We start from the raw sequence: 19,189 nt of genomic DNA on the forward strand, positions 1-19,189 counted from the left end.
CGCCACAACAAGAACATTAGCTATCCGGAAAGAATTGCACATGAGCCAGAGAAACAGGCAGTCAATACTACGGAACTGAGTAAAAGCACCACTCCAAAAGAAAGTTCCATTGAGAACAAGAGGTTTGCAATTATTATCTCCAAACTATCAACCCTAGCATTACATCATCAAGCTACCCCTAAAACAGGTGTCATTTTCCATTGTCTTCAGTCTATGTGTCCCCACAATATGGATACAATACTAAGATGACAAAAGAAAGATTATACAAGGACCTTGACAGACTATTTGCAACAATACCACCATCTGACAAACTGATGATCATGAGAGATTTCAATGCATGTATTTGGCAGTCATGCCAAAACATGGAGAAAAGTCATCGGACTCACAGGATTGGAAAGCTGAACAGCAATCACTTACTCCTGATCTGCAAGCGTGCCAGACATCAGCTCGTAATCACTAACACCATCTTCTGCCTAGCAAACAAGAGAAAGACATTATGGATGCACTCAAGATCTAAACAGTGGCATCTCACTGATTATTATAATTATTTGTTAGTGGGACCTGGAGGAGATTAAGATTTCAAAAGCTAAATATATAATTGATCACTACCTGATACACTAGGAATCTGAAAGCAATATTTCCAAATAAATCTCAAAACAGAATCCAAACCATCTAATAAACAGCAGCTTAACATAAGAATATAGGCACTTTCAAAGAGCTTTGTGACAACATCATAGTAGCTTTGTGAAAAAAAAAAAATGGATTTCTAGTTGCAAGGACTGCTATATTCAGCAAATCTCCCCAAGATGTCATCAACAGGATTAGTTCTCTATCACCTGAACTGGTTCAAAGAGAACATTCCTGATAGTCAGAAATGCCACTTGAAGCAAATTAAATAAGACTGGTAATAGGCACATAATGCTGTTTATAGTACCTCAAGGTATGAGGCACAAATAAAGTTAAGATACCTGCACAATTAGCATTAGCAATCCAGATTTTGGGATGATGATTTCACAACCTAGAAGCTTCAGAGTTCCCCAATGTCATTTAAACTGTTAAGATGAAAAGCTTCCAGTCCTCAAAAAAAAAAATAAATCCACATACTTTCATAAACCAAACAAACCCCAATTATGTAAGAAATAAATCAGTATCTGAATGAATCTGACTTAATGAACAGTTTAATTTCATTGAAAAAATAGTATTACAACTAAATGGGGCCTACACACCAGAAAGAAGAGTAGCTCCTAGGGATATTTTGTTGCCTATTTAAAATACATAAAAATTAAATATTATCAATTATGGCCATGCCTCAAATAAAAAACCAAAGGATCTCACTGAATACTCTGAGAACTTAGAAATAAAATACTGCAAATGCAACAATACATACTTTAAGCTAAAAACAATCACAATAAAGTTTCATCCCTACCTATTAATATACAGATAGAGTATTTACTAGCTGAACCTGTTTGTAGTAGTTTTAAAAGCAAGATTATTTCTTGCTTAACACTAAGATCTTATGCATCTAATTCCTCCTGCTAATAAGAATTATGACATACAATTTTTTCTCTTATTCATAGGCAATGACAATGAACTAAGACTTCTTAATTAAAGCAAGCAAATAACTATACCTGATGAACATTTGATCTTAAGCTAATGTATCTGTTAAAAAATCTGCCTTTTTAATAACCAAGAATCCAGATAAATATAAGCTAAATATGGCAACTACACTTTTTTAGGAGATGTACTTTTCACTTCTCCAAAGCTTATGTATGTATGTAACAACAATCCATTATATTAGAAGGAAGAGGAAAATGAATACTGTAAAGGAGAGACAAAAGGACTGTCCTGGAAGGAAAGGTGAATAACTTTAGCCTCAGATTTTGGACATCATAAACTGAATTATGAACCAAAATATAAGCAATATAAGCAAACTTATGTTACTTGATTAGTAATAGAAATCAAAATACCACAAAGAACCACAACATCACTGAAGGACAGTCAAGATTATTTTTAAATGGCACACAATATTAAAGTTACATAACAAAGTTCTCCTTAACCTAGTTTGTTTGAGTAAAATAAGTTAAAAATGGAATGAAAAGCTCCATTAGAGCTCAACAAGTCATCTAAATTAGGGTTTTGTTTTATGCAAAATTAAGACCAGAAACTATAAATAAAATATAACAAATGGACACCTAAAACTTGTCTTTTGGTGGCAATTATTTTTAAAAGCATCTTTAAAAAATTTAAATACCACTCCATTAGGAAAAATTAGGTTATGTCACATTAAAAATAAAAGCTAAAAAGCTTGCAGAATAGGATCAAATTCTTGCAACACAACACTTTCTTTAAACCTCAAGAATGTTCAGTCTGGGGCAGCTGGGTGGCTCAGTGAATTGAGAGCCAGGTCCGGAGACAGGAGGTCTGGGTTCAGATCTGACCTCAGATACTTCCTAGCTGTATAACCCTGGGCAAGTCACTTAACTTCCATTGCCTAGACCTTACCACTCTTCTTTCTTGAAACCAATACCCAGTATTGATTCCAAGATGGAAGGTAAGGGTTATTTAAAATTTTTTTTAAAAATGTTCAGTCTAAACTTTTTGCATACTAGATATTGTTTCCAGAAAAAGGCACTAATGTAAAAAAATTGTAAATATTTAATCAATTCAATGATTTAATAACTTGCTCTTCTGGCTGTAACCTGGGGGAGATGCTAACAAAGGAGCTGTCCATATACCCAATTCCTCCATTTTAGACGGGGCCAACTTACGTTCACCAAATATTAAACAATCTATCTGCCACACATTAGTCAACTGGTTAACCGCAGAGCAAGGACCAGAACTCAGAGAGCCCATCTCCAACTCAATGCTCATTCCACTTCACCATCTTGAAAGATTGCTACCATTCACTCTTGTATTTACTCAGAGCATGTTATCCCACCTCATGAGAGAAGTAAATTTAAAAAGATTTCCCTACACAATAATATCCCTAATATGAACCCCTCTCTCTCCCCACCTTTTTCTGAATGGCAATTGAAGGCTACCAACAAAAAAACTTCACAAAACAGAAAACAATGATTAAATTCAAATTTTAAAAAGCTGCTTAAAATAGGATGAGAGAATAGGAATGTTAACACTTATTCCTCTACCTCTTTTCCCAACTCTCTAATCTCTTTTCCCCTACTTTCTCCCCTGGTTAAGTTTTCAAAATTTTTAGTCTTCCAATGCAACTTCAACCTGACGGAATGATATTAGCAGGAAGCTAAAGTTGCAGCATTTAGTCATTTGGTCTTTCTTCCTCTGGTTCAAAAGGGATTAAGACCCAAACATGAAACCTGAAAGGAACTTCCAAAAGTAAACATGTTTTTGTTCAATTAGCAAATAACTTCTGTTTTCATTAGAGACAAAAGCACAATAATCTCTTTGGTGCTAACTGGTACTTTCAAAAATCTGAGGTACTGCTAAAGAAAACAAATACTAAAAGTTCTTCTACAGCCCAAACAACTAACTTCACTGTTAAATGCGGAGTGAATTCATATTGTATATAATAAATGGGAATGAGAATCTCAAAGATGAAAATTACTAAAATTAACAGGCTATGAAGACAAGAAATCAAATGTCTGTCATAGACCTTCCATTTACCTTCACCTAACTGTTCCCCAATCCCTGTCCAACTAAAGAAGTAAAAAAAAGGAAAGATATTACCCAAGTATATTGGTAATTTAATAGAGGCAACTAGCCCTCTTTTTCTTAAATTAGAATACAATTTAAGTGGAACAGTACAAAATATGTGAGGTGATACTTGGTGCTAACTTGTATGAAAGAGACTCAGCTTCCTCATTTCTAAAAGGAGGGTATGGAACACCCTTTTGGCACTAAATCTATGCTCCTTTTAGACTAGGAAGCTCCCTAGAATTTACTAAATCGGTGAACACAAAGATGCACCCAAAATGTGCTGTCCCCAAAGAGTTTACAAACACTGACAAATAATAACAGTGCAGAATAACACATGGTAAAAATCAAGTGCCATAAGTTAAAAAGGAGGAAACTTGTGATACAATGACCAGAAAAAAAGGCTTCCCAGAGAACCAAGCTGGATCCTGAAAGGGAGAAGGGGGGAGCATTCCAGAGAAGACCATGGCAGGGTGCAAGGAGGGGAGGTAGGAAAGGTTAGGACATGTTCAGAAAATAAAAATAGAGTACATACAAGGAGCAATGTGATTTAAGTCTGGAAAAGTAGATTAAAGGCAAACTTGTAGGGGGTCTTAAATGTTAGACTAAAGGTTTTGAACTTGACTCAGAAAATAATAGAATTTTAAAGCAATCAGACTTTGAAGGAGGAATGGCATGATAAAACAATGCTGTAGAAAGAGTAATTTTCAAGTGACAGCAATAAGGTGTAGAGGTAGGATAGAATGGATGCAAAAAAAAAAAAACCTAATATAATTAGTAGCCTATTGAAAAAGTTCAAGAGAAACATAACATGGAGCTGAATTACTATAGTGGCAGGGGGACTGGGAATGGAAACAATGGAAAGAATTCACAGTTCATTCTGACTGACTATATAAGGGAAGGCAAAGAAAAGAGAAAAAAAAACCAACTCGTTTTAATTCTGGGTTACCAGGAGAATATTTCACACACAAACACCCACACCCATACCCAGAGTAAATGAGAAGGCTTAGGTTATAGATGGAGAAAAAGACAATGCCCTATTAAACAAATAAAACACTTTGTCATATTTTTTCTTCTTCTTCTTTTTTTTTTTAAAACCCTTAACTTCTGTGTATTGACTTATAGGTGGAAGATTGGTAAGGGTAGGCAATGGGGGTCAAGTGACTTGCCCAGGGTCACACAGCTGGGAAGTGTCTGAGGCCAGATTTGAACCTAGGACCTCCCGTCTCTAGGCCTGGCTCTCAATCCACTGAGCTACCCAGCTGCCCCCTCACTTTGTCATATTTTATAGGATGTCTATAAAAAAAATAAAAGAAATGGAGAATTTGGGAAGAAGTAAGTCTATGAGATATAATATTTAATCCTACTAGGCTATCTAGTCTCTGATTTAAGAGTGAAAAACTCCTGTAAGAAACTCACTCTATTAATACAAATCAGCAAATATTTTTTAACACTGTTTAAGAGAGTTACCAGGAGTCAATGTGAGTTTAAAGTGACTTGCTCCAGGTCCCAGAAGCCAGTATGTGCCAGAGACAGACTTTGAACTAAGTATGACTCCCATAACAAGGCCAAAGAACCACATCCAGAATAGAATTTCCCTTTATTGGTTCCTCCACCTTTTGAGTGATTAAATTTTCATTAATGCAATTCAGAAAAGTATTAAATTTTCTGCTCTTGTCAAAGAAAGAGAGCTCCAGAAGCTGTCCATATAGTTGAAGCACCCCCAAATACTACCTCAAAATGAAATAGGCTTCTTCAGAAAGTAAAGAACTAGTCTTGAAATCTTAAAGCAAAAGCTGACTCCCGCTTTGTGGGATATGCTCTTCCAACTTTGAAATTCTATGAAAGGCTAACAATAATTATGATTCTAATTTGTCATTTATCTTCTCCAAGCCATGATTTTACTGATTTTATTTAGTACAAAATCAAAACTTCATGGGAGGGGCAGCTGGGTAGAGCTCAGTGGATGGAGAGCCAGGCCTAGAAATGGGAGGTCCTAGGTTCAAATCCGGCCTCAGACACTTCCCAGCTGTGTGACCCTGGGCAAGTCACTTGTGTAAATGGAATTAACTCTAGCCATTCATAGCTAAACTCTTACTTAACTAGGCATAGAAATGATGTAATTCCTCACCTTCCTTAGTGGGGAGGGGAGACGAGTTACCCACACGTGACAATAAGTAACAAATCAAGAACAAAGGGCAGTCCAAATCAATGAAGAGACTGCCATTTGTCCGCTTGAATTAGAGGTGGACCCACAGGAAGTGACAAAAGACACAATCTCTTTAAGTATGTTGGTTACTTCCTGTGGCAGCAGTTCCCACTCTGAACTTGGTGCTGAAGGATCTCCTGAGACCACAGACAGCTTCCACTCTGTATTGTCACGTGGGTAAGTTAGGCTGACTTCCTTGGCCTACCTAGGCCGCTTCCAAACTCTGCCTTAAGCAGGGGCCTTGTGGCTTGCAGCTTCATTTATTTAGCCTTTTAACCTCTCTCTCTCGTCCAGGCCTGACTAGGCCTGGACTAGCCTCTCCCTTTCTCTTTATTCCTATACTTTACCTTCCTGATTGTAAATAAACTTGCCTCAACCCGATGCTGACTTGGGTCTGATTTAATTATGGAATCAATCAATACTGTTGATTCCTGGCGGCCACGTTTTAAATATATATCTATAAATACCTAAATTTCCCTCTTACACACTTGACCCCACTGCCCACCCTTACCACTCTTCCACCTATGAGCCAATACACAGAAGTTAAGGGTTTAAAAAAAAAGAAAAAGAAAACTTCATGGGAATCACATACCACAAACTTTGAATATATTATTATAATAGATATAACAAAGTAACCTGGCAAATGGTGAAGATCTAAAATACTGCAAAAAGAAAAAAAGGATTAATAAGTTAGCAGGAGAGAAAAAAGGGTAACTAATATTATTTGCTCAATGGTTTCAGCTTTAAAAGAAATTTACCATATGGGTATGTTTTACATGACTGCACATGTATAATCTATACCAAATTGCTTGCCTTCTCAAGGAGGGAGGAGGGAAGGAGAGAATTTGGAACTCAAAATTTTTAAAAATGAAATGTAAAAGTTTTGTCTACACATATTTTCAACAAAAAATAAACATAAAAAAGTTCAGTGTGGAAGAATACGTCTATCACTTCAGAAAGATCCTAGCCATATGGATTAAGTGACTGTCTTCAAATATTTCATAAATATTTTTAATATCCATAAACATTGAATATATACTTAATCTTATTTGTAGTTCCAGAATTGACTATCTTACAACAGTTTAGTAGAAAACTGACATCCAACCATGAAGAACTTTCTCATGTGGCCAAGTCTGACAATAAATATAGGATAAACAAGATTTTAAATTTTAAAGAAATATTTCAATACTTGAAAGATTCATGATTCTCTAAGTAAGAACTTGCTCTAATGCAAAATTCAACTCTTTCAAAGTAATAAATGTTGGGGGGGGATTTGGCAAAATTGGGACACTAATAAACTGCTGGTGGAGTTGTGAATTGGTCCAACCATTCTGGAGGTCAATTTGGAATTATGTCCAAAGGACTTTAAAAGACTGCCTTGATCCAGCCATAGCACTATGCTTAGTTTATACCCCAAAGAGATAAAACAAGGAAAAGTACTTGTACAAAAATATTCATAGCTATGCTCTTTGTAGCAAAAAATTGGAAAAATGAGGGGGTGTCCAACAATTAGAGAATAGCTGAACAAATTGTGGTATCTGATGGTGATAGATTTGGTGTGCTCAAAAGGAATAATGAACTGGAGGAATTCCATGTGAACTGGAAAGACCTCCAGGAACTGATGCAGAGTGAAAGGGGCAGAACCAGAAGAACAGTGTACACAGAGATGGATACATTGTGGCACAATCAAACATAATGGATTTCTCTATTAGCAGCAATGCAATGATCCAGGACAATTCTGAGGGACTTATGAGAAAGAAAACTATTCACATCCAGAGAAAGGACTGTGGGAGAAAAACACAGAAGAAAAACATATGCTTGATCATATAGTTCAAGATTAGGGTTTTGATATTAAAAGATCACTCTACTGAAAATATGAATAACACAGAAACAGGTTCTGAATAATGATACATGGATAACCCAATGGAATTGCTTGTCATTGCTTGGAGGGGGAAGGGAAGGGCAGGAGGTCATGAATCATTCTAAATAAAAATAAAATAAAATAAAAAATAGAACTCAAAAAAATTTCAACTCCTTTTATGCCTTAATAAAGTTTAAAGTTCTCTTGCTTGTCTCCCCCCAAGCACCCCTCCAACGCACACACACAAATTACATGGTAGCTAATATTACAGTATTAAGTTTCTGCATATTTTAGGTAGACTGGCCCTCAGGTAATAAATTAAATGTAAGTTGCCATCTTTGGGTAATACCAACTGAGATTCAAATTAATTTGATATTCTGATCATTTCCACAAAATGTGATCTAGTCTTAATATAAAAGTCAAAACTACACTAGAAAAGATTAAACTGGATGATTAACTAAAAGTGCAAATGTTCTGTTGTTTTACATAACACAAAAGACTTCATTATTACCTAACAAATACTCATTCAGGATGAAGGAGACACAAATATAAAGTCAAGCCCCTACCAACCTCAATGAACACAATTAGATAATTATCTTCTCATTTTTAAGTTAACTTTAGTCAACCCAAATGAATTGTTAGATTTACATTATAGATATTTTGCTATCATATCTAATTTTTATATAAGGGGTTAGTTTTAAAAGAATGTATATATTGAAAGAAATATGAACTAACATTCTGGAAGCAATTTAAACCAGTTTCTTTGCTGTGGCATATAAAAATGAACCCTCAGGAAACAATAAAAATAAAAAGCAAAAACATCTGACTTGGATAACAAAATACTCACCCGTGCAAAGTCAAATGCATATCGGTAAATAAGTTTGAAATTTGCAGGCTCATTTAATAATGATCTCAAGTAATCCAAAGAATTTCTTAATTTCTCTGTTGAATCACATCTAAAGGAAACAGAGAAAACGAAAGGAGCTACATATAAAATCCAGGTTTATGATTTACCAGACAAAAAATTTTGTGGTAACATCTACTATAAGCAAAGGGAAATTAAAACAGTGAAGATAAAGTGAATAGATAACCTGTTTCAAACAATAAATGAAATTGGTGTTCTCAGAACAATAAGGCATAATATTTTAAAAATCTAATCAAAAAATCTTTTTTTACAATCACTAGCCCTTTCTAAGATTGAGTCTTAAATCATTTAATCCCATTTGCCTAGTTTCCTCATCTATAAAATGAGCTGATGGAGGAAATAGCAAACCATTTCAGCACCTTTGCCAAGAAAATCCTAAATGAGGGCACAAAGCAGACACTGAACAACAATAACAATCTAAGAACATGAACAAATGTAGAGATGGGTACAGTCAAACATTGGAGTATATAGGTATACATGCACACCATATGTGTATACTATATTCCAAATACATGTATGTATACTATATACATGTGTATGTGGCACACAAACAGTGCAAATGGATATACACGTGACACCTAAACAGTATTTCCAAAGTATAACATATATAACAAAGCACATATGTCTCTTTGTGCAAAACATTTATGCAGGAAACTATTTTTTGTAGCAATTAGCAAAGTTTTCTACGGCCTATCTGATGAGAGGACAACAATCTAAAAATAATTATTATATTTAATCTGAATTTTGTTTGAAGCACACATATTCAAAATAACTAGATTTTGTTCTGGCGCATTCCTACATTACAATAAATATTAAAGAGGAATAAATTCAAAAGTCATAGTAACATAAACACTTTCAGATTTTATTGAAGATTAAGAACTGGTTTGACTGATAATGAATTATAAACTATAGTATTTATTTGTTATCCCTATTGATATATTAATTTGATTCCAAAGAAAAGAAGGAAACTAATTTTTACTTATTAAAAGAGTAAATAACAGAAATAATTAACTGCCTGCTTTTTAAATTTTCTGTTTTAAAAAATCAAAACTACGGGGTGTGAAAACAATTATTTATACTACAAATATAGTAAACTTTTTTGAAAATGATCAGAAAATAACAAAAAATAGCCTTTAAAAGCAAATAGCATAATTTTATAGAAATCTAGACAGTACTAAATTCATACACCTCTATTACACAATGCTCTGGGCTTCAATTTCACTATTCAATGAATGAGATCAACATCTACTATACTCAAAGTTCTATTGGCATTGTTTGTGCAGTGCCCTAAGCTACTCAGATACATTTTAATATGGTTTTATAAAAGAGTAGTGAAAATATTTCCAAATTGGAAGAGAAAAATACAGTTATTTTTAACGTCTTAGATAAAAGAATGGTAACTGAAACAGGTGAGAGAAACAAGATTCCCCTTATTATTTTAAAGAGCAGGTGGAGAAATTAGAGAATTGTTTTAGGAATTTTCCTCTTAATTTTCCTTCAAACTTTTAAGAATTACTATTGTTGGGTTTTTGTGGTTCTTGAGGTTTTATAGGGCTTTTAAAATTAGAATACTATTATTTATACTTGGAGAAATATTTGCTTATCTTTTGAAAAAGTGTTCCTCCAATTGTGTAAAGAAATTTAATTCAAAAACAAAGTGCTAAATGACTGGTACAGTGGGTAGAGTGCTGAGTCTAGAGTCAAAAAGACATGAGTTCAAATCCTGACTCAAATATTTACTAGCTATGCGATAATGGGCAAGTCATTTAACCCTATTTACCTCATCTGTAAAATAAGATAGAAAAGGAAATGGCAAACCACTCTAAGTATCTCTCCCAAGAAAATTCCAAATGGAGTCACAAAGAATCAGACACAAATAAAAACAACTAAACAAAATTACTTTGCTATTTAACTTATTATTTTAAAATTTCCAGTATCATCTTAATGAAATGTGATCACACCAATTCTGGTAATTACTATACAAATAGCCCAAAAGATGTAATTTGGCTTCAGTCCTGTGGTTCTTCTCCTTAGCAGGAAAAAACATGAGAGATAAAGTGCCAAAACTGCAAAGCTACTCAAGCTATGAAAACTAGGGAAAGGGGAGCATCTTAACTGTTCATAATTCTTATCTTACTTTAATTTGACCGCACAATTAATGGGATCAAATTCTTCCTGTACTTCCTTCTGTAACTAAGGGTAAACTTGAATTTAGAAAACTGGAGATACAAACCAGGAAGCTATTCACCTCCATGCTGACATGACATATTGTGCTCTTTTCCCTGAGAATAATCCCCAGACCAGTACTTGGTTTGGTCTTGATTTTTGGGTCAATGAGTAGATTCTCCATGTTCCTTAAAGTCCTCACAATCAGATCCTATACTGGCAATCCTATTTTTTCCCCTTTTGCTTCTTTCACTTAACTGTTTTCATGTTAATTCTGTTATTACAGCTATTCAACACCTACTTAGACCCCCTAAAAAAATTCACGTCTTGTATAGTAAAAGACTATATGCAAAATTACAAAACAAAAGATACTACTTATGGCCCATTTTTGCCTTCTGTGGACCAAACAGCACTAAATTCAAAACATATTTAGTATGTTTGCAAACTAGATTTTTTTAAAAGAAAGATGGTTTGATTATTTGATTATTCAGCCGCCTGGCCTGATAGCTTTGGGGAAAAGAAGGTCAGTAATATAAACTCTCTCCTACTTTGTGTAAAGAGGAAGTCATAAATCTCAGAAAAGAAAAGGGAGACAGAGATGACAAACACAAGTTGGTGACAAGATTTTACACAGTATATAGTTTAACTTTAGGAGCATGTTTGCTAATTAATTTTCAGAATAGCTGAATCAATCCATAGCTCCACAAATGTGCATTATGATATCCATTTTCCCTCAGCTCCTTCAACATGTGTCATTTTTCTCTTGCCATTTTTGCCAATCTGATGGGTGTGAGGTGGAATCTCAAAATTGCTTTAATTTTTATTTCACTACTTTTTAGCAATTTGAGACATTTTTTTCATATGATGATTAGAAGCTTGGATTTTCTCCTTTGAAAACTGTCTGTTCGGATCCATTGATCTACTGCAGAATAGCACCTTAGTTTTATGTTTATGTCAGTTCCTTTTATGCATTGGATATAAGATCTTAAGTTAGAGAAACTTAATGCAAAGATTTTTTTCCCCCTACTTTCCTGGCTCCCTTCTAATTTTAACTTCATTAGTTTTGTGGAAAATGTCTTAATTTATGTAATTAAAACAGTATTTTTCCTGTGATCTTCTATCTCTTGTTTACTAGTCCTGAACTTTCTACACACCGCCCCTCCCTCCCCACCACAATCCATATATCTGAGAGGTAATTCCTTCCTTTTCCCACTATTTTATGATGTCACTTTTTATGTCTGATATATATCCATTTGAACTTTATCTTGGTATACAGTGTGAGATGTTGGTCTACAACAAATTACTGCCAGATTGTTTTTCTAGTTTTTTTCAATAGTTTTTATCAAAAAATGAGTCCTTACAACAATAACTGTGGTCTTTGGATTTATCCAACAATACTAATGAATGTATTTCCTTATTTATACTGAGTATTTAATCATTACAATGGTTTTATTTTTCATTTAGAACCATTCTCAAATTATTCTGGTAATTAAAGATTTGCAAAATAGTTTGAGAATTGTGCCTATGTTCGCTTTTTCTCTACTTTCTCCCCATTTATTCCCTTTTTAAGATTTTTGATCCTTTGCTGCTTCGTACGAATTTTTCTTTATTATTTTTTCTAGCTCTCAAAAATATTTCAGTGATTCCAGTGGTACTGTCATTTTTATTAGATTTACACAGCTTATCAGTTAATTATTAAATAATATCTCCTTCAATTATTTACGTCTGTATTTCTGTAGTTTTTTTATATTTAGATTTAAATAATTTCTGCATGTTGTAGGCACAGCTCTAACACTAGCACTTTTTTGGTTCACAGTGGATGCTGAGATGAAAGACAAAACTCACAAAACACTTAACATTTAATAGAGGTTAACTCTGCCCTAAGAGAGTAAGAAAATGTAACAAGAATATAGTGGCATTTAGTCCCACTGGACACAGTCCCTCCCCCTCTTACTTCCATTTGGAAATGTGATAATTAGATTAAGTCTACACTGCCCATCTTTAGATTTAATCACCAAAGGTGAGAGCACCTCTAATTCTGAAAGGTCTGTAACCCACATGTGCTAGAGTGGGTGACAAATCAGAATCAACTGACTGCCCCCTGGGCAGTACTATGAGAAGTTTCTATTGTGATTGGACATGCAAATTAGGAGGGAGGCACAGGAAGTGACATATAAGTGATGCCTTTAAAAAGAGGGAGATGAGTCAGTGAGGGGGTTCAGCTGAAGAGGACGTCTGGTGATGGACCTCTTCTGGTTCATGGAAGAGTGTTAGAATGCTAAGACCCCGGTGAGACTGCTTTAAATAGCTTTTTTGAATTCCACGTGGCAAGTTTAAAGACTGACTGAATCTTCCTGAACTTCTCTTAAGAAATTTCTTTTAATGACTCTGTGAATGAAATTTGCTCCATTCACCTCCAAACCTCTGGCCCTCTAACTCTCAGCTGAGAGTTAAGATCTACCTGGATTAATTTTTTTTTTTTTTTTATCCTGGGACTCCATTCTAGGAGCATAGGGCCACAACCAGTAGGCAATGGGTCGCTCAGGGTCACCCAGCTGGGAAGTGTCTGAGCCCGGATTTGAACCTAGGACCTTTCGTCTCTAGGCCTGGCTCTCAATCCACTGAGCTAGCCCAGCTGCCCCTACTTTAGGTTGCAGTTTCTTTAGCAGATGTAGTTTTTTTTACAGGGTGGGGTTGCTAGCCCCACGCCCAACCCTCCTCCTTTTTCATCCAGGCTAGGGACTGTCCTTAGCCCAGGAGTGGTAAGGGTGGGCGATAGGGGTCAAGTGACTTGCCCAAGGTCACACAGCTGGAAGTGTCCAAGGCTGGACTTGAACCTGGGACCTGTCTCTAGGCCTAGCACTCAATCCACTGAGCCACCCAGCTGCCCCCTATTTAATTAGAGGATTAATTAGAGGATTGTAATAAATTACCTATTGGGTTAGATTCTTATTTCCTTATTTCTTCTCTCTCTTCTTAATTGTAAATAAACTTCTATAAAAGTCAATTTTGACTTGAGATTATTCTTAATTGAGGATTGATAATAGTTCAATCCTCTGGTGACCATCTTTTAATATACTGAACCCCAAAACCTCTTTTTCCCCCTTACAAAAACACATCTGGTCATTTAGAAACATTTATAGCCTTTCTTCTTTACATATAATACTCCTGATTTTAGATAGTTATGACTTACTATATCAAGGAAAAATCCATTCTTATAATTTTATCTGACTGAAATAGGTTTTAGATTTTGTCAAAAGTCTCATCAGAATCAACTGATATAATCATGTGGTTTTTATCATATGATTAATGTGGTATTATTATATTTATCATCTTCCTTGAGTTGAAGCAACCATACATGCCCACTATAAACTCAACTTTTTAAATATGTTGTTGAAGCCTACTTGCTAATATTTTACTTAAAATTTTTGCATCAATGTTCATTAGAGGTATTGGTCTATTAATTCATTTCTTTGCTTTGTCTGTCCCTGGTTTAGGTTTAAGATCGCATTTGTATCATAGAAAGAGCCTGGAATGATGATTTTATTTTTACTTCATTTTATTTTATTTTATTTTTATCTATTTTCCTATTATTGCAATGAGAATTAAATGTCCAATGAATGTTTTTGACCTTTAGAAATATGTTTTAAACTTATAAATCCATCCTGGTCCTGGAGTTTGCTTGCTTCTTCCTTGGGAGGTCATTTATATTTCTTTCAATTTCTCTTTCTGATATGGGGTTACTTTAACAGTTATTAAAATAAAATACTAACAAAAGAAGAAATAAGTATTTTTTCTAAGTTTTGTGGCACAAAAAGATTCCTGATTACCTCCTTTGTTTACTCTTTAATTGTTGTGAATTCTCCTGGAGAGCAGGTTGTTTCCATTTATACCTATGACCAATGCCTAGCCCAGTTCCACCTACATAGTATATGCTTAATGAACTGAATTATTAACAGTGGGAGGATGTTAAATGCTCGACAAATTTCAAATTATCTAAATATAGTAAAAAACAAAACATTATTAATCCCATTTTAAAAGTAGAAAGAATGTGTATATGTATATATGCACAGATATATTATGTACAAGTGCCAAAAACTGATGGTTAAAGAGAAACAGAAATCATTCTAAATGTTTAGGAATGGAATAATTAGCAAACTAATGAATTAGCAAGACCAAATACTATTCAAAAGTAATTTTTAGTGAATTATAAGCTCAGTATATAAATCTAAAGTTTGACAGAGCAATCAAAAAAGCTAATATGCTCATAAGCTAAATGAAAAAAGTCACAGTTTCTAGAACCTCCTAGGGAAGAGACAATCACAGTCATAACACCTCTGGGCAATTAGGTTTAGCTCCAGGGACCATATTTTAGGAAGGATATAAAAAAAAAATGGAATACATTTCAGGAAGCCAAACAGTCTGGTAAAGGGACTAAAGACTGCCAAAAAAAAGGATAAATTGAAGCATCTAAATAAAGAAGTCTAGTCTAGAAAACATCAGATCTAGAGGGAGAAACAGGGATGCATAATCGCTATCTTAAATTTTTTCATGTCTTCAAGAATGACTAATAAACAAGGGATGAAATTTGTTCTCCTTAGTGTCAATGAGCAATATTAGGAGAAAGAAATGAAACTTGCTGAGGCAGATTTTGGTTCTGTATAAGGAAAAACTTCCTAGTTAATATGATCCAAAATTACAATTGGTTGCCTTCAGAGGTAGCAGATTCCCTCCATTACTGTGGATTTTCAAATGCATACCATATGGTCATTTGTTAAAGAAGGGATTCATGTTCAGATATCATTTGTACTAAAAGGGTCACTGACATACCTTAAAACTTGGTGGTTTTGTAAAAATACCTTAATCATTTATTACATTTATTACATTTCTATTATTCAACATTTGAAATGTTACTTGAAATGTAACACTTAGTAAACTCTCCAGAACAAAAACAAAACTTGTATTATACAGAAGTGTGTGTGTGTATGTGTATATATATATATATATATACTGATCTTAAATAGCTATTAATTGTTCCTTAAAATAATAATAAAGACTTACTGCAGAGATGTCATTCCTTTTAACCACTCTTGTAATGTAAAATAGCCCATATTCTGGGCATCCAATTTCCAAGCTAGTACAAGCATGACGACCTGTTTAAAAAAAAAAAACAGAAACAAAAAAACAGAACACAAGATTGAAAGGAATGAAAACCTGGAAATTTCATTTCTAAAATAATTCCATTTACTGGGACCACTGAAAAAAGATCTGAACAGCTTTTTAACAAATAAGCCATAGACTTAGGGCTAAAATGGCTAACTGAATGGAGGCAGGACTTGCCCAGCTCTACACATATACTCAAAAAAAGCCCTAAAATTCACTAAATAACTAAATAACTATCCAGACTAAATAACTTCTAAATAACTATCAATACTAAATAAAAATCAAGAAATCTAATGGAAACTATAGTAGCTTTATTCACTTCAGTACTACACACAAACTCAAGTCTACAGTCCCAAGACATATATATGAAAGGAGGCCACTAGCAAAGCCAGGATAGGCCAAGAAGCACATAGTTCCTAGTAAAGATCCAGAGACATGTGTAGCCTGTAAAGCTCTTTCCAGAGGAAGTAAGAAAACTAATGGTTAAAAGAAAAGAAAAAAACATGATAGTAGGATCCTTAGAAGTTCCAGTGAGCAGCAATGAGCAGTTCCCAATAAGAATGTAGAAATGACTAGTTAGTAGGTCTTCGACTATTATGCTCTAGGGTTCCAATGTCCATAGCATCCCATTGCAGGACTTCAAAATGGACGCTGAAGAGTCACAAGTCCCTAAACTCTATGATTCAGAGAAGCCTAACAACAAGAGGAAGCCAGTCTAAGAACCCAGTGATCCAGGGTAAGACCAATTAGAAATGACCATGTCCTGTGCAAAAGAACACCAAAGGGCAGAACCTGGCTCTTGCACAATGCCCCAATTCAGGAAATAAAGCTAGTGATATAAGTAAACCAAAGTGGTAGAGGCCAACATAAAAAAATGTTAACTGTTAATGACTCCTCAAAGGGCAGCTAGGTTGTATAGTGGATTGAGAGCCAGGCCTAGAGACGGGGGGTCCTAGGTTCAAATATGGCCTCAGACACTTCCCAGCTGTGTGACCCTGGGCAAGTCACTTAACTAACCCCCATTGCCTACAGAAAAAATAAATAAATAAAAATAAAGATTAGCCAAAAGAAAGGAATAGCAACTCTCTAATTTTTCACTTAAAGGAAAAAAAAATAACATTCTACAAGACCTACAAAAATATATAGAATAAAGCAAGAGATTTAAGAAATAAGAGCTGTTGAGAAAAGAAATAGGAGAATAACTTAGAAGAGAAATAGGTAAACATCATCCAAGTAACTAATTTCATGAAAACTAGGATAGAACAAACAGAAATCAATGGCACCATGAGACAGCAGGAAATACTAGAACAAAATCAGATAACTGAAAATTAGAAGTTATTTTATATAAAAAATAACTAACCTAAAATGCAGAACAAGGAGAGATAAATTAAGCATCACAGATCTCCCTGAAAACCATGATTTTTTTTAAAACATGAACAGTATTTTTTCAAGACACCATAAAATAAAACTTCCCAGTGAAGACTGAAAGAACATTCTAAAAGAAAAACCAGAAGGAAAAGCCTGGCAATTATCACAGTTAAAATTCAGAGCTCCCATATCAAACAAAAAAATATAGCAGGCATCAAAAAAGTAGTGTTCAAGGGAACAGCTGGGTGGCTCAGTGGATTAAGAGCCAGAACTAATTATGGGAGGTGCTAGGTTCAAATCTGACCTTAGATACTTCCTAGCTGTGTGACCCTGGGCAAGTCACTTAACTTCCACTGTCTAGCCCTTACCACTCTTCCGCCTTGGAACCAATACACAGTACTGATTCTAAGACAGAAGGAAAGGGTTTTAAAAAGAAAGAGAGAAAAGAAAAGAAAAGAAGTATTCAAATACAAAGGAACACAGATCACACAAAATCTGGAAACATCTCCTAAAAAGGAGAACATATTTTGGAATATAGCATTTCAACAGGCAAAATATAATGAGCTTACAACCAAGAATAATTTGACCTACAAAGTTGAGTATAAACTTAGAAGGAAACAAAATGAACCTTTAATGGGAGGCCTTTCAAGCATCTCTGATAAAAAGGCCAAAGCTCTGTATGAACTTTGAAATGCCAACACAAGTCAAAAATAACATAGAAAGGTAAAATTTGAGCAATTGGAAGGCCCTATATGATGTCATAGTGTTAATCTAACAGAGAGAAGTGTTCTTTCAGAACATTAAAGTCTTCAAAGAATAAATGAAGGGTTTACATAAATAAACCCAAGGTCTTGGCGTTAGATTGCTTCTGTTCTAAGGAAAACAAAGGAAGCATAAAAGAAATATGCTAGTGTACTAAGGAGGGAAAAGAATAATATATAAACATGGAGGAAGGGGTAAAATAAGTACGTATCATATGAGTTTCATTCTTATCTCAAGTAGACAAAGGAATATTGAAAACACACACACAAATATATCCAACTCAACAAAGTAAACTAGGAAGGAGGATAGAATCAGGGAGGAAATAGTTATATGCAAAATAAACATCCTAATTCTAAAGGGGAGACTAAAGGGAAAAAAAAACCTTATAATCTAAAAGAATATCCTTCATTTGGAAACTAGCTGAATAAACTTTGGCATATTAATCTAGAAATTAATTGGATTAAACAATATATTTGGTATAATAATAAGTTTTGATATATTAGAATATAAAAAATTATAAAAGGATTACAAAGAACCTTGTATGAACTGCTATGGTGTAAAGTGTAAGAGAACCAGAACAATTTCCATAAGGACAACAAAACTTTACAGAAAAACAATTCTGATTTAAGAACAATGATCAATTCACAATTAACTATGACTTCGGAGGACTATGATGAGACATGTTGCCCACCTCCAAAGAGGTGATGGTCTAAAGGTGCAGAGGAAGCCATATATTTTTGGACATGGTCACTGTGTGAATACATTTTATTTGACTATTTGCCAGTGCCTCTGCTGCCACTTCTGACTCCTGACCTGGACTTCATCCCTGCCAGGCCCGCCAGCACAGACCACTGCCTCACATTCCTGCCTACTCTGACCTCCGCCACTTTTCCTGACTCACCAGAGCAGCCCACTTCTTCGATCCTACTGGTGCTGCCGCTTCCACTACAACCCTGCGCTGACTTGGAGACTGCTGGAGCTGCTGCCGCTTTAACTACCACCCAGTTCTGACTTGCCGAGATCTTCGGAGACTTCTGCCTCTGCTGCTTAGGATTTGGTATTCACC

At 34.7% G+C, this 19,189-nt stretch overlaps 1 protein-coding gene across 2 annotated transcripts in view; it reads right to left on the bottom strand.

Moving 5' to 3' along the window:
* Positions 1–19,189, bottom strand: part of DCUN1D4 (defective in cullin neddylation 1 domain containing 4) — a 50,476-nt gene that overhangs the window by 6,449 nt on the left and 24,838 nt on the right. For both annotated transcript variants that reach the window (XM_044680785.1, XM_044680784.1), the window contains exons 4-5: positions 15,892–15,983; positions 8,587–8,695 (exon numbers count right to left, since the gene is read on the bottom strand). In XM_044680785.1, the coding sequence (XP_044536720.1) occupies positions 8,587–8,695; positions 15,892–15,983 (201 nt within the window). The remainder of the gene's footprint in view (positions 1–8,586; positions 8,696–15,891; positions 15,984–19,189) is intronic.

This window comes from Gracilinanus agilis, chromosome 6, assembly GCF_016433145.1.
Source record: "Gracilinanus agilis isolate LMUSP501 chromosome 6, AgileGrace, whole genome shotgun sequence".
NCBI lineage: Eukaryota > Metazoa > Chordata > Mammalia > Didelphimorphia > Didelphidae > Gracilinanus > Gracilinanus agilis.